Consider the following 13,965-nt stretch of genomic DNA (forward strand, 5'->3'; position numbering starts at 1 on the left):
AAAAGTCAGTCTCCTTTTCTAAACTGAGAGTCTTGAACTGGGACTTTTTGTCATTAATTTATTCCGTGTAAAATATTATCATACTCCGTATCCCAATACAACACGGAATATCACAACAGTCATATGTGTAAAAAGTAATGTCAGTTGAAAAATTTAACCGAGCGAATAAAAGAAACGACACATTTTCTACACCATATCTCATTGGAAGAGATTTACAGCTAATAAACAACAATACTGACATCATTGATTAATGATCCTAACTCATGCCATAATATTATAACGATATCAAAAAAATGTCGAGAAGAAAAATATTGAAAAACATTTCGGTGATCACTACGAATGAAAAGTAAGCATAAGAAAATTAATCGAACAACCAATTGCACCAGAACTGATGTGAAATGTAGTTTTGGAGGTAATTTTATGATCCGTTCGGAACTGATCTGTTTCGATTTATTTCTTCAGAGGCCACATACTTTGAGGCGGTATGCGCATTCATTATTCATTATAAATTCGTTAGGTATGCCTACGATTTGAGAAGTTTAATTTTTATTACAGTCCATGCATATTCGTTCGACATTTAAACCTATCTTAAACCCGAACACAGAGAAGTAGGTGAAATGCTTTTTTTATACTAAACTTGAATCTCCTAATGACATTAGTTTTTAGGACAAAGTATTGAATTCATTTCATTTTCACAGCTACACTTGCGGATCCTTTATGTACAATTATTGTTTTCATATCAAATTTAGGCATCCAACATCAATAACTCAAAACCTTGATCCTTTAGTGACTATTATGTCGTACTATTTGCAAGTCTATAACATGTGTCACCAAACATTTGAACACATGTGGAGTTATACTTTTTCGAAAATTTACTCCTCAGTCGAACAATTTTCGATATTCTAAAATGACAAGTTTGGGATGAATAATTCTGTAACGTATTATTATTTGGTGTGCTTCAATTTTACGCCAAAAAAAAAACACGATTGATCGCGGTAGACCAAGAGTTGACGTACGAAAACATCACCTCTCATTTTGAAAAGTTAACATACGTTTCTTCATTATGGTCACTTCTCAGCAGTATGATGAAACAAGCTTTTACGCCCGATGACTTTGTTCACAGAATTTTTCCGCCATCCGTAGCTGAGATTCGGCAAAGCTGAAAAACAGCCGATTATTTCTATTGTAACCATAAAAATTCATGATTAATACCATCGAAATTCGAAAGAAAAAAAACACACATTTTATCTGCGCCATTATTTATTTATTTATTATGCAGTTTAAGAGCCATTCAGAACTGAATATCATCATTATCAGTCGTAATTGTAGAGTATAACTGCTGATTGACTATTCGAAATTCAATGAATATCATCGATAGTTGAATAATGTCGTGAAGTATTTTCATTCTCTTTTCCATCACTCAAATTGCATTTTTTTTCTTCTATTAAAATGTAGCAACGCTTGATTCAAAATAGCACTTACATGCGCATATTCATAGACTAACGCTTAGCACACTCCATTCTAGAAATCACACACAACAAAACCAAAACAAATATTTTAAGATTCATCTAAATTCATTTGAAAATCATTTCAGCTAAAAGTACACTAAGACTAAACGTTGTCTAAGAGTCTCTTCTGGGTTACACTGAGTTCCAAGAAGTCTTTGTGAAATTGCAAAAATCACATTAATTCATTCAAATCTTATAGCAGAAACTGCGCGATAAAAGATTAAACCTAATGACATTTCATGGAAACAACTCTTCAGTTTATTCATATAACCTTGGCCTACCTATCATGGTAACACCACCTTATACTAAGTTGATTAAAACTCGATGTTCAAAGTTGGTGCAAATTTAAAAGGAAATGTACAACAAACAACATTCTTAATTGATAAACACTAAAACTTGAACAATTGTTAAATGGTTTTAACGAGGACAATGATCTTAGGATAATTAATTATTATTATAAATAGAGTGCCATAGCAAACCTAAACTGGTTACGTTAGATATTCTTTGCTAGCAGGTCACCAGAAATGAGGCTGCACATATCCTCCCCCCATTCCTATAGGATTGAATCGATGAGGGTGTATCTTTTCCATTCTCATGGCACCTGGACCTCCGCTGATGAACCCACTTGTATGGTGTCCACCTCTGGTACCAAAGCTTCCTCCCCTGCCCAGCATTCCTGGTCCATTGGCTCCAGTCATCGTAGTTCCAGTCCCGCCTCCAGTACCACCACCACCGCCACCCCGGCCACCTCGACCTCCACCTGAAATCCAACGAACACACCCTACTCTTACACAAAAAAAAAAAAAAATTCATTTCGATAGTCATGTTAAACATAACTTTCAGAATTTGAGCGGGGTGAACCCAAATCTAGGAGTGATAGTCGTGAAACTAAAACTAAAGGGCTGTTTGTTCTATTTGGAGCAGTTGACACAGGCCAAAAATGCAATTGATAGATTTGTTCAAGTCTATCACTTCAGATTAAAGGAAAGAATGTGAAGAAATTTCGAGATCTTGCTGTAAAAATATATAAATTAGTTTGGATAGAATCAACCACCACTTAATAATAGTAGAACATTCACATAACATTTTTCTCACACAAAATCAAGTTATTTAAAACTACTTATGAATATTTCTTGATTATGTCTCCGTTATTGTACCACCATTTTTTCTCGGTATTGTACATATGCGCACCTTATATTCGAAGTATGCTTAACTCATACATTTTTACTAAGAAAGCATGTTATAGTAAACATCTTGCTATCACTTCACGTTGTATCAATTGTATTTGAAAGGATCCAATTTTTAAAAATGGAAATTTTCATTCGCCTATTGAAATTTAGCGAATATCAGATTGATAACTGTAACTATGTTATACTTGGATACAATTTTGCGCAAAATTCATTTATTTTTAAACTTAAAATAGTTTTTCTTTGAAACAAACGCAATGGAATATTTTGAAAATGAACCGTTTTTACCGTGATTCGCACAATTCTCATAGCTCGTATGATAAACTATCAATTCAATCAATCGCACCTGATGTCAATAGACATTTGACAGTACTTCAAAAGTTGGAGGTCATGAAGTACCACAAGAACTAGTTTATACCTCAATTTCCTTTCATTTTTTATACTCATAACTTGGCTTGAAGCTAATACTAAAACAAAGTACGCTAATAAATCCAAGCTGAAAGATGTTGCGCAAATATGGTACACGCCAGTTGTATCAGTCAGCTGTGACAACAAAGTCGCATGCTGCATTGATGTATAGGTACAAACTACGAACGTATTTTCGGTCAAAGAAACTGATGTAAACCAACATTTCAAACTTAAGTACATAAAAAATGACAAAACTGTGCAACCCAAAAGCGTCGGGACATTGGGTTATAGAGAAAGCGGTATTCTATTTGTAATAGTTTAATTAAAGAGAAATAAGTAACACGATACACGTTTCTTGTTATAACAATGAGAAAATTACAAACTTGAAAAACCCGCTGCTTATTATTCTAAAAATCTTTGTTCTGTCCTGGCAATTTTTCAAAAATTAATGAACGACAGTAACATTCATAGAAACAGAAATTTGTATCACGATTTATTTAATCATTTTTGTAACCTACCGAAATTAAATTCCTTGAAAATCGCCAACACAAATAAATACAAATAGCAATTATATTCAACACTTAACAACGTGTAAATATATGAACAATCGCATAATTAATTATGAATAATCAGTTAACATTCTCTTAATATATTATGAATATTTATATTGGATTTCATATCAATTTTAATTTTATTCAAGATAAGTTCTACTTTATAAAGAGACAGAAATATTGAATGTAGTATTGGGAATGTCGGGCATTCTTCTCAATTTTCATTATTTTAACCGAGTCACTGTTATTTTTACAATATAGCGTCCAAACTCGACAATAAATTTCCCTTTATAACAAATGAACACACGATGTCACCGACTTAAAAGTGTCAGAAATATCAAGGGTGAAAATTCCAAAAATGATAGAGCCGAAATTTGAATAAGGTTCGAAAGCTTGGAGTATTCTGCGTCTGATGACCCATTTTCGAATTTCGAGAATAGAACACACTGACAGTGATGACCACCGAAAGGTCGGGAAACCCAGCGACCCAGCTGATACAGCGTCACTGCATTTTCACATCTCGCACCGCGCGTCACTGCAATGCAGTGAATTTCGTTCATAAAAACATAGATCGTTATCAAAATTTGCAGCGGCGCCTATAATATCCTAAAACGTCAATGACGAATGCCAAAAATTCGGCGATACAACCAATCTTCTGTTTACGACATCAGAAAGTATATATTTTTCTGCAAATTTTCCAACCCACGTAGATCCGTTTGACTCAAAACGTCCCCAAGATCGCCTTTTCGTACTTTGGTGCACCTAGGCGCCATGTGTTTCGATATCTTAAAAATTTTTCAACGGGACCATTATGAGAATTCTTCCAGGAACTTCCCTGAATCTTTTAGTGTTATTCCAGTGCTTTTCTTACGAGTGGCGTCGCTCCTACATCGGTTTGGTCCGAAAAAACGTTTTTTGATCTTTTGGTGGTCATAACTGTCAGTGTTGTTTTCTCGAAATTCGAAAATGAGTCATCAGACGCATACTCCAAGCTTTCGAACCTTTTCCAAATTTCAGCTCTATCATCTTTTTCTCCGTAGTTATAAACCTCCAAACTGAGAACTGTAAACTTTACGCGCCGACAGTAGTAATGGAATTCCCTCATCAATTTACTGAAAAATCTGTCCCACGATTGCTGTCAGCACGCAGTTCTGGTTTCCAAATGATTCATACACTTTTCAAGCCACACTGTATGAACTCGTGAATTCAAAAAACCACCCATTAAAACACAACGTAATTATACAACGGTCACAGAATTAATAATGCTGATCATATCTGATGAATCAAAATTCTTCTTTGGTAATGAGTTGTAGAAGAAGTAGGGACGACGACGAAATATCCTGAGTTATTCTTCTTGGTGTTGAATATTGAAATATTTCTCTCAAAAAAATTCTTGAATCTTGCAGGTCATACTCATCAACAGTGTAAATTGAATAAGAAATAACCAGGATAGTTACCAGTACGTCATGGTAATGTATTGATATACTGCATTTTTAAGCCGGTGGACTTTTTCCTTGATGAAAATCGTTAATAACTATCCTTATCACAGCCATTGTTAGCACTACAGACTTTATGGTTGCTTCCATTCGCCGTATCCAGTCTTCGAGACTTCAATTATTTCAGCCTTACATCACTACTTACATAATATTATTTTCAGATCTGACACCCTATTTACAATAATCACTGTATTGGCAATCCTAGGTATGTTAGCTGCATTTTAACTAACAGAGTAATTAAAACATATCAATTACACACAATGCAGAATAACTATTCAGAAATGAGGAATCATTCATTTCCCCGCACGATGCCCTAATATAAAATATATTAGAGCAGCAATCAAGAATATTTGTGCTTTAATTTTTTTGTTTTTCGAACACATAATAAGAGATGAACAGATCGCGGTAATTGAGTTCTTCTTGTTAGTTAAGACACACGGAAAGCAACACTGCCAGAATAGGGTTCGAAAAGTAATTGCTTATCAGATAAAGGGTATAACATGTCTCGATGGAATATTTCTTAAACTTATTAACTAAATCAGTTCTTCTTCAACAATGCTACGTACTGAGCTCAGAATAGCCTCATCATGATGTATTCAATTTTGAGCACCAATTTTATCATTATACTGATTATGTTGAATAGGCCAAATACCCAAACAGATTCGCAATATTAGATTCCTAAATAATCATCAAATATGTGCCTAAACTCGAATTTCTAGAAATTTGTTCGACTCGTGCAAAATGATAATTGCATTGTGTCTGATATCTACAATTGCAGAAAACTGTTTATTTAGACGAGACTAGGAAATAGATATATTCGTAGACTACGAAAAGACTCGGAATAGTCGGTTCAACACTTTAAGAGCGACGGTATTGTAGCCGAATCTACTCTAGGTGCTATAAATTTTACTGACAAGGATTCAAGTTGAAATCGCATAATGTCATAACAATGAGAGGTACTGCCCGGTAATCTCAAACAAGCGAGACAATAGTTCCTTCTTGTATTCTGTAAAGTTTTCAAATACATGCAAAGATTGAAAACTTATGATTTAACAGAATTTTATTAATAATTTATCACTGACTGACAGTATGATTATCTTTGAGTTTTATCAATAATCGTTTGGAACAGTTAATTGAGTTTGTTTGAGTAGAGATAGAATAAACAATAATGAGTAAATGAGAAACAGAGCTGTGTTATAATATATTTTTTAGGAAATCATTAATTTTGATTCCCAATTTGTACCACAATCTCACCGGATCAGGTGCGCAAGTGAGCTCTGATTTGTTTGTTTGATTTTTTGATACTCTTCTTGTTTCTTTTGATTGTAACGCTGCAATGCATTTTAATAAATTGGTGGTACTGAATATTCAACACTTATATCATAATTATCCGACATACCCTGTTCACACATAAAGGGACAAAAGGATTTCCCACCATAAATTGGATAGAAGATCACGTAACAAACAATATGAAAATCTATGCCAATGTAACTTTGAAACCAACACAAATACGTGATCTATCACTGAAGTCTTTTGATTTACGTGCTTAGATTAGTAACATTTGATGCACGAATTTTGAGATGCCTCTGAATTATAAGGAATAGACTATTCTAACAGTAGCAATCGAGTATTTCAATGCAAACTGTCAGAACCTAAATTACACCCTGTGCTCATTTAATCTGTTACGCGTTCTTAGACTTCTGCAAGTAATCAAATGCATAAATGAAGTAACTCTATATAACCATAACTGGATGATTAATTAAGTTTTCGTTTGATTTAATAGTATCAGGGTACTGTCGACGTGAACTAATAGAAATTCGTTTCAGTGATTTTGATATTGCTTGTATCTAGATTCTGCAGAATATGCACTAAAAAATTTCTTTATACAACGATAGTCACATATTCAACACAACAATGGTTTACTTCATCTGATACGTTGGGCTGGATTACGTGACTCAATAATGCAGAATTTATTGGCAGTCGGATTTCAGACTTTTCCAAGGTATTCTCGTCACAAACTATTTCTTTTGGTAAGCCATGTACGTACCTTGTACAGACACTAGTACATAATCCAATTTCAACACAAATTGAGTCACATTGTAGAGAAATGAAGTAATTCATGGGTAATCAATTGCATAAAATGCTTAGAGATATAACGGCTACATAACTGTGTACAACATTGTAAATAAAATGACTGTATTCAACTGTACACGAGCAGCGAAGCAGTTTTGGAATGAATCTGAGTTCAAGAATAATCGAAGAAGGTAATTTTAATAGGCTTCAAATTTCATTAGTGATCAGAATCACGTATACGAGTTGCAGCAAGTCCCAAAAATACGTACAATAAATGCCAAAGAAAGTTGATGGCAAAGAATCATTCTTATAAAGAATTAACTCAGGAGATGGAATGAATTCCCAAAATTGTGAGACTTAATCTTGTCTCGCAACATCGTATACATGATCGCACGCAAGCTTCTTACTTAGTAATGAAATAAAAGTTTGATTTTTAGAACAAAACGAATTTTGAAGTATGAACTACAACAGTTAATACTGATATGCCTTTTTCTTGGCGGCATACAAACATTCTCCTTTGGTAGGCATTAAACAGAAACGCTAATTTAGTTTCGAGTCAAGATTTTTTGCGATAAAGCAGACAGCCATGCACACAGAATGGAAGCAGCCTTCAAACTAATCAATGGTTAAAATAATATGGACGACAAATAACTGAAGAAAGTTTCTTACACGGACCAATTTATCATAGTATTGAACTCATCCTTGCCAGTTAAATATATTTATCCTACAGGATAAGGTGAAAATTAGAAGCCTATATTGTAATTAGGTAAAGTATATTTCAAATATGAAAGTAGATACAATACCAAATATATTTAATATCTAATACAATAGATGTATCATGATTACATCATTGGCATAATAGTATTGAAAGTGTACTGTTACATTATAACAAAGACGGATGGATACAAGGAAAAAAAATCAAATGACTCAGCGTACCATTGAACATTAGTTGAACTGAATTCCATGGATGTATCATGATTCATGATGCACACAACACAACACTTTTACCAAAAATATAGATAGAAAGACTATCTGCATGGTATCCAATGGTAATTTCGAGTATACACATGGTATGGTTTGGACAAAATGCAGTTGCTCGAAGTTTTCTCTTGCAACTTTCAAGTTATGCGTACACATCTGTATTTAACTGTATGCACGAGTACGAGGAAAAAAAAAAAAAACAATTATATCCCAAGAGCTACGTCAAGCAGCTGCATGAAAATGCAAAACCCAAATAAACCAGGCAAGTAAAGTGGATTTAATCTAAAAGCGAGTGCGAGAAGCCATTAGAGTCCGACCTTGAGGCGGTCACGTTATCTGGCAAAACAGTTAATTGTTAGAAAACCGTTTATAACAAACACACATCTTACAATGTGGTAAGTCAATTGTCTACACATCCATAGCTATGCATATAATACGCATGCTGATGATGTATGAAAATCATAAAATAAACGAAAAACAACGTAAGCGCGAAACTTTCACGAAATGGGATTGAACAAACCATAAGTATCGGCGACGATTCACAAGACCGATATAATAAGATGAAGAAACAGAAAAGAAATGAATATGCACAACACAATCATAAATACGAATAATAAAGAAAATGAATCAACTGAAAAAAAGTATCATGAAATAATTGGTGAATTGTGATGTATGGCCACCTGAGAGTATAGGTCTATATAGTCGTGCCAAAATATTGTCATCAGAAAAACTATAAAAATATTTTGCAATCACGCATTAAGAGATATTTCATGGCAATGGATATTGCGAATGGAGTTTAATTTCATTTAATGGGAACAAAATCAGATAAACTGGACCATATTTATCGCTTCAAACTCTCAGATGACATATATGTAAAATAGAGGGTGATAAAAATGGGGAATGAATTGTTGTTCACTTACCCCGGCTCTGATTGTAGCCTGCCTGCCATCCAGCGTAGTATGCCGCTTTCTGTTTCCCATGCTCCTCTGCAATCTTAACACTCAGTGGTTCCGATCCTCCTTCAGGTATCGTCCCATGTAGGCCATTTATCGCCTCTTGGGCTTCCTCGCGTTTGTCGAACCTTTAATAAACCAATTTTATTACATTGTGAGTCGAAAACATAGTCATTCATACAAACTAATTGCAATATGAACTCGTATTCAAACACCGGAAGGCATATTTGAATCATAATTAGATCAAATGCTAGAAATACGAATCGTAATTATATAACGAACTCCACAAAGTGCAGAAATACACTTTGGCACTAGATACTGAGAAATAAACAGATTTCCAGTTAACATTACGTCATGTTGCACTTGCTTTAATCAACCACACCTGCTTCAGACAAATCTACAGACCAAATTTAACTGTACCAAATGTTAGCGCTTAAAAACTTCTACCAAACACTTCAATTTTGACAACATTTGTAATAAAAACTATTTCAATTTTATTACTTTCAACACGAAATTGTATTGAGAACTCACGTATGACAAAAATATGAAACAAATAACAAACGTTCTAGTCACGTAAGTGATTGCAACAAACTGTTTTTGTTGTCCTAAAATGATCCGAAATAATGACAAGTGAAAAAAAAAATTGATGTCTGTATCAACTGCACTTAGAAGTATTTAACACTTTTTGATTTATTAGTAGTTTTCAGATTCTAACATTTGCCATACTCAGTCCAAGACTCATCAAAAGACTTAATAGAGTCTCGCGCCAAGTACATTCCAAAGAACAGTATAATATACATGTAACTTTAGCAGTGGAGTAATATCTTGGCCGTACAAGAAAACTAAATCTGCCAAATATTGGAGTATCATTTGCCAAGACCATTAGAATATCTTTAACAACACTATGACGACAGAGGAAAGTTTTGCAAGAGCCAAAAACTAATTTTAGGTGCAGTGCTCATTTTCGTTGAACAAGAGTCTAGTTACAAGACATCAGAGAATAGTAAAGTAAAACAGTTATTGTTATGTTTTTACTATGACAGAGCTGCAATATCATCAAATATTTGAATAACTTTTAGACTCCCGGTAATTACATTAATTGTATTATGCGAATACAAAAGTAGTAGGCTTTATATTACCGAATTTGCTATGCATAGAAAAAGATGATAAATAGTGCATTACCTTACAAACGCAACTCCACGTGGTAAGCCTGTTAATTTATCCTTGAGGATATTTTTTTGAACGATCATACCATACTTGTTGAATATATTATCAATTTGGTTCTCTGTGATATTTCTGCAACGAAACAATCAAATTTCAGTGTTTAGAATCATGTTTATGTGAAGTAACTGAAATTACAATAATGAAATAGTTTTAAATTGATAGTTAGTTCTCAGATTGAGAAAAAAATGCAATGTTGAAAAATATTAGAGCAAAACTGAAATAACATAGTGTTTTTAAATACCTCGGCAGATTTGTAACATACAGGTTAGTCTCTTTAATTTCTTCTCCTGAAGGACGGGCGAATGATACTTTGAGGCGCTTATTTTGGACTTGTAGGCCATTCAGCGTACCGATAGCCGTTGCTGCATCGTCTGCTTTTGCGTAATTAACAAATCCAAAGCCATAGCTATATCCTGTCTGTGGCAAAGACACAAATACATTACAGTAAACATTTCATATTTATATCAAAATTACTGGTAGATCATCCAATTCAAATAAGATGAACCAATCAGCTATCAAATTACATATACATATTCTACAACAAATTCGAAATAAGTAAACATAAAAGACTTTGTAATTGGAAAATTCAAGACATTTGCTGTTGCCTTAGATATGAACATAACTTGATGCTGGAAAAACCAGCTTCAGAAGTAAGAAAGTATCGGTAATCAAATATCAACACCGGTTACCTTGTAGTCCTTCATGACCCGACAAGATTCGACAGGTCCGATGGTGACGAACATGCTGTAGAGTTCTTTTTCAGTCATACTTTGTGGAAGGTAGTTTATGATAAGATTAGTACGCGGTTCATCTGACTTAGGTGGTTCGTAGTCTGTCATTTTGCGATAGCGTGCAAAATCACGCCCAGCTGCGGTAGAATGATTTGTAGGGTTTTGCAACACCGATTGGGGGGGTAGCGGTTGTTGGTGCGAAGAAGGCTGAGTGTTGACTGAGGGCTGCGAGGTCCAACTGATATCGCCGATTGATATCACCATCAGCAAATACAAAAAATATAAACAAATGCGTTACTACCTCTGATCCTCGCAAAGCCATGATATCAAATATTAAAACAAATATAAAATAAATATTCAACATGTCGCCGGACCTGTGTGCAAAATAAATGAAAAATAAGGATAACTTAGGGAATAATAGTAAAACTTCATAGAACATTGAATAAATAAATGTAGGAATGAATAATAAATAAATAAATAACTATAAAATAAACAAAGTCGTTCGACCGACCCAGGATAACCCCGAAAATTAATCAACCGAAATTGCAATGTCACTTTAAACAATAATACGTCTGTCAGAACAAAGAAGTGACATACCTTACGCGGATAGGCGATTATTTAACGAATATTCCGGTATTAAGAAGCAGAATGAAATTTTTTTGTGGTTTGTCTTTAAATGATTCGCTTTAATATTGTGCACAATTATGTAATACTCCGCGAATGGTAATTATTCTGTCCGGTGTTGCACTAAATATCACCACCACTGAGAACCGCGGAGACTGGAGCGAAGCGTTGACCGAACCTGCCTGGCCGAGAAACGACACAGGAATGCTAACAATTCGGCGATCAAAATTGTACTGACCGAGCTCCCTCTGTACACCCTCTTTCGACCAAATTACGAATATTATTTCAAAACTAAACCGTTCTGGATAACGTGAAGTCGGGATAACTATTTCTTGCTAACAGGCATCAACAACGTCGGCGTTTATCACTTCATCTCCGCACTCACTCACAAACAGGAACAAGCCGGGACGACTCAACGACGCGTTGCTAGCGCTACTGCTGCACACTACGAAAGGCTGCGTGCCTACGTGTGCGTCTCCCGGCTTCCCAATACCCCCTCCGGAACCGCTCTATTCTCCCATATCACCCTTACCGGTAACCTGCAGCCCGCTCACAGTAAGAACACGCAACTACAACGTCGTACAACGATGACGGAAGACGCTAACGCTAATACGCTATCGCGCAACGCAACGCAACGCCCGCCGATGCAATAAATAATCAATCTCAATCACCACTGCCGCATGGCTTTGCAAAGCTGCATTAAAATGCCTATCGCCTACCTTGAGCTCCGTGGGGAGGCTTAAGCAATTAGCGATTCACTCACGATGGTTTATAAAAGTTACCAACCTATTAAGATACTAATTTGACGTTACTTTGAAAGATTTTGTTGAACAACCTTGTCTCAGAAATCTATCACGGCATATGATGTACGAGTATTCAACAGTCTTTTGTATTACATCAACTTCTCAATTCGTTAGTCTTTTTTTTCAATAACCAAACCACCAAACGAAAATTCGGCGCAGTAAAATGAAAACGCAACGTAGTATTTATTTGTTAGAATAAATAATTTCTGATTTACATTTCCAGTGAATTTGATTGATGAGGTGTAAAAAAAGATATTTATGCGAAACTGACATTTATATTCAAATATTAATCCTATTTGGTGAATGAAAGAGGCAAAATCTCGTCACACTACCTTGTATGTTGGTTTACGTAGTCATCCGAATTCTGCTTTTGGTAGAACCCGTCCATTTTGAATTTGCGCTGCACATAATCATTTGCTGCAGTGTCGGATTCTTTTTGTTTTATTGTTAGTACATGACTCCCTACTGGCACAGTTTTCGGGTGTGGTATTGCATGTGGATGTGCATAAACCACACGAGACTGCGCGATCCCAGGAATTTAGTTCCCAGAATCTCTGCACTTTATCGCAGTTCGCGGAAGCTGCATTTGGTCTGTTGCAGGCATGCACCCTAAACGGCGGTAAAATCAAACTGCAGCCTGGTCACCAACGTTCTATTTAACGTTGCATTCGACGAATACAAATGCGAATGTCGAGTTATATTAAAATTACTTGAACACGTTGGGGTCCCTACATTATGATTTCGTTTATTGCCTTAGGTTTCTTGTCTGCGTTTTCAAGTAATGCGCCAATTATTTCGAAATAACTGTAAAGGCTTCGATTAAAGGGCTTCAACAATGTGTTGCAACCGTTAAGGCGTTGACTTTGAGCTACAGATCAAGTAAATACCGTAGAGGTAGACTAGTATCATAGATATATTGAATACATAGTACTACCTCACTTCTTTCATTCATGGATTGGTTTGTATCCGTGTGTTAGATTTTACGCCGAATAAAATCGCCAAAATAACCCGGGTAATGTTAGTTTTTGTTACTCTCAGGTCAATGTCACCAATTCTACGGACTCGATGTTTTGGTTCAGTTACTACGAAGTTATTATACTTTTTGCACGCGATAAGTATAGATATTTCGGCCGTCGATGTCATACCATTCGCATGTTACGGAATGTGTTTCGATCTCTTTCTCATAAGACGAGGAGTCCACGTTTCACTTTATACTATACGTAAACACAATAACCAAACGCACCGCAGTTGATTTCATTGTCATTAGTAGGTTTAAAGACGTGTCATCATTTGTACGTGCAACTTGCTTGTCAGCTGCACTTATGGCAAAAACTACATTTTTCGATTCTTCAACTCAAGTTTGCCCGACATATAAATTGCATAAACCAGCAACGATCAAAGTAGTGAAGTACATTAAAGATAAATA

At 35.2% G+C, this 13,965-nt stretch overlaps 1 protein-coding gene across 11 annotated transcripts; it reads right to left on the minus strand.

Moving 5' to 3' along the window:
- Nucleotides 1-13,034, minus strand: LOC105683741 (sex-lethal homolog). Of its 11 annotated transcripts, XM_012396574.3 has the most exons (7): nucleotides 12,872-13,030; nucleotides 11,071-11,350; nucleotides 10,623-10,798; nucleotides 10,340-10,453; nucleotides 9,125-9,285; nucleotides 1,988-2,268; nucleotides 1-1,159 (listed from the first exon to the last, which is right to left on the minus strand). In XM_012396574.3, the coding sequence occupies exons 1-6, from the start codon at nucleotides 12,925-12,927 to the stop codon at nucleotides 2,024-2,026; spliced, it is 1,032 nt and encodes a 343-aa protein (XP_012251997.1). In that variant the 5' UTR covers nucleotides 12,928-13,030; the 3' UTR covers nucleotides 1-1,159; nucleotides 1,988-2,023. The 11 variants fall into 11 exon arrangements, with proteins under 11 accessions (XP_012251997.1, XP_012251988.1, XP_012252015.1 ...); XM_012396565.3 differs by lacking the exon at nucleotides 1-1,159 and having other exon boundaries at nucleotides 1,243-2,268; nucleotides 12,872-13,029; XM_012396592.3 differs by lacking the exon at nucleotides 1-1,159 and having other exon boundaries at nucleotides 1,243-2,268; nucleotides 11,071-11,486; nucleotides 12,872-13,008.
- Nucleotides 13,035-13,965: the final 931 nt, after the last annotated feature.

Source organism: Athalia rosae, chromosome 2 (genome assembly GCF_917208135.1).
Source record: "Athalia rosae chromosome 2, iyAthRosa1.1, whole genome shotgun sequence".
NCBI classification, from domain to species: Eukaryota; Metazoa; Arthropoda; class Insecta; order Hymenoptera; family Athaliidae; genus Athalia; species Athalia rosae.

What these genes read in the sequence shown, in the direction of transcription:
- LOC105683741 (XM_012396574.3), bottom strand. Translation starts at nt 12,927, where the DNA reads ATGGACGGGTTCTACCAAAAGCAGAATTCGGATGACTACGTAAACCAA. An exon ending in GGGTCATGAAGGACTACAAG is followed by an intron (nt 10,799 to 11,070) that starts GTAACCGGTGTT and finishes TCTTTGCCACAG; the next exon opens with ACAGGATATAGCTATGGCTT. An exon ending in TATGTTACAAATCTGCCGAG is followed by an intron (nt 10,454 to 10,622) that starts GTATTTAAAAAC and finishes GTTTCGTTGCAG; the next exon opens with AAATATCACAGAGAACCAAA.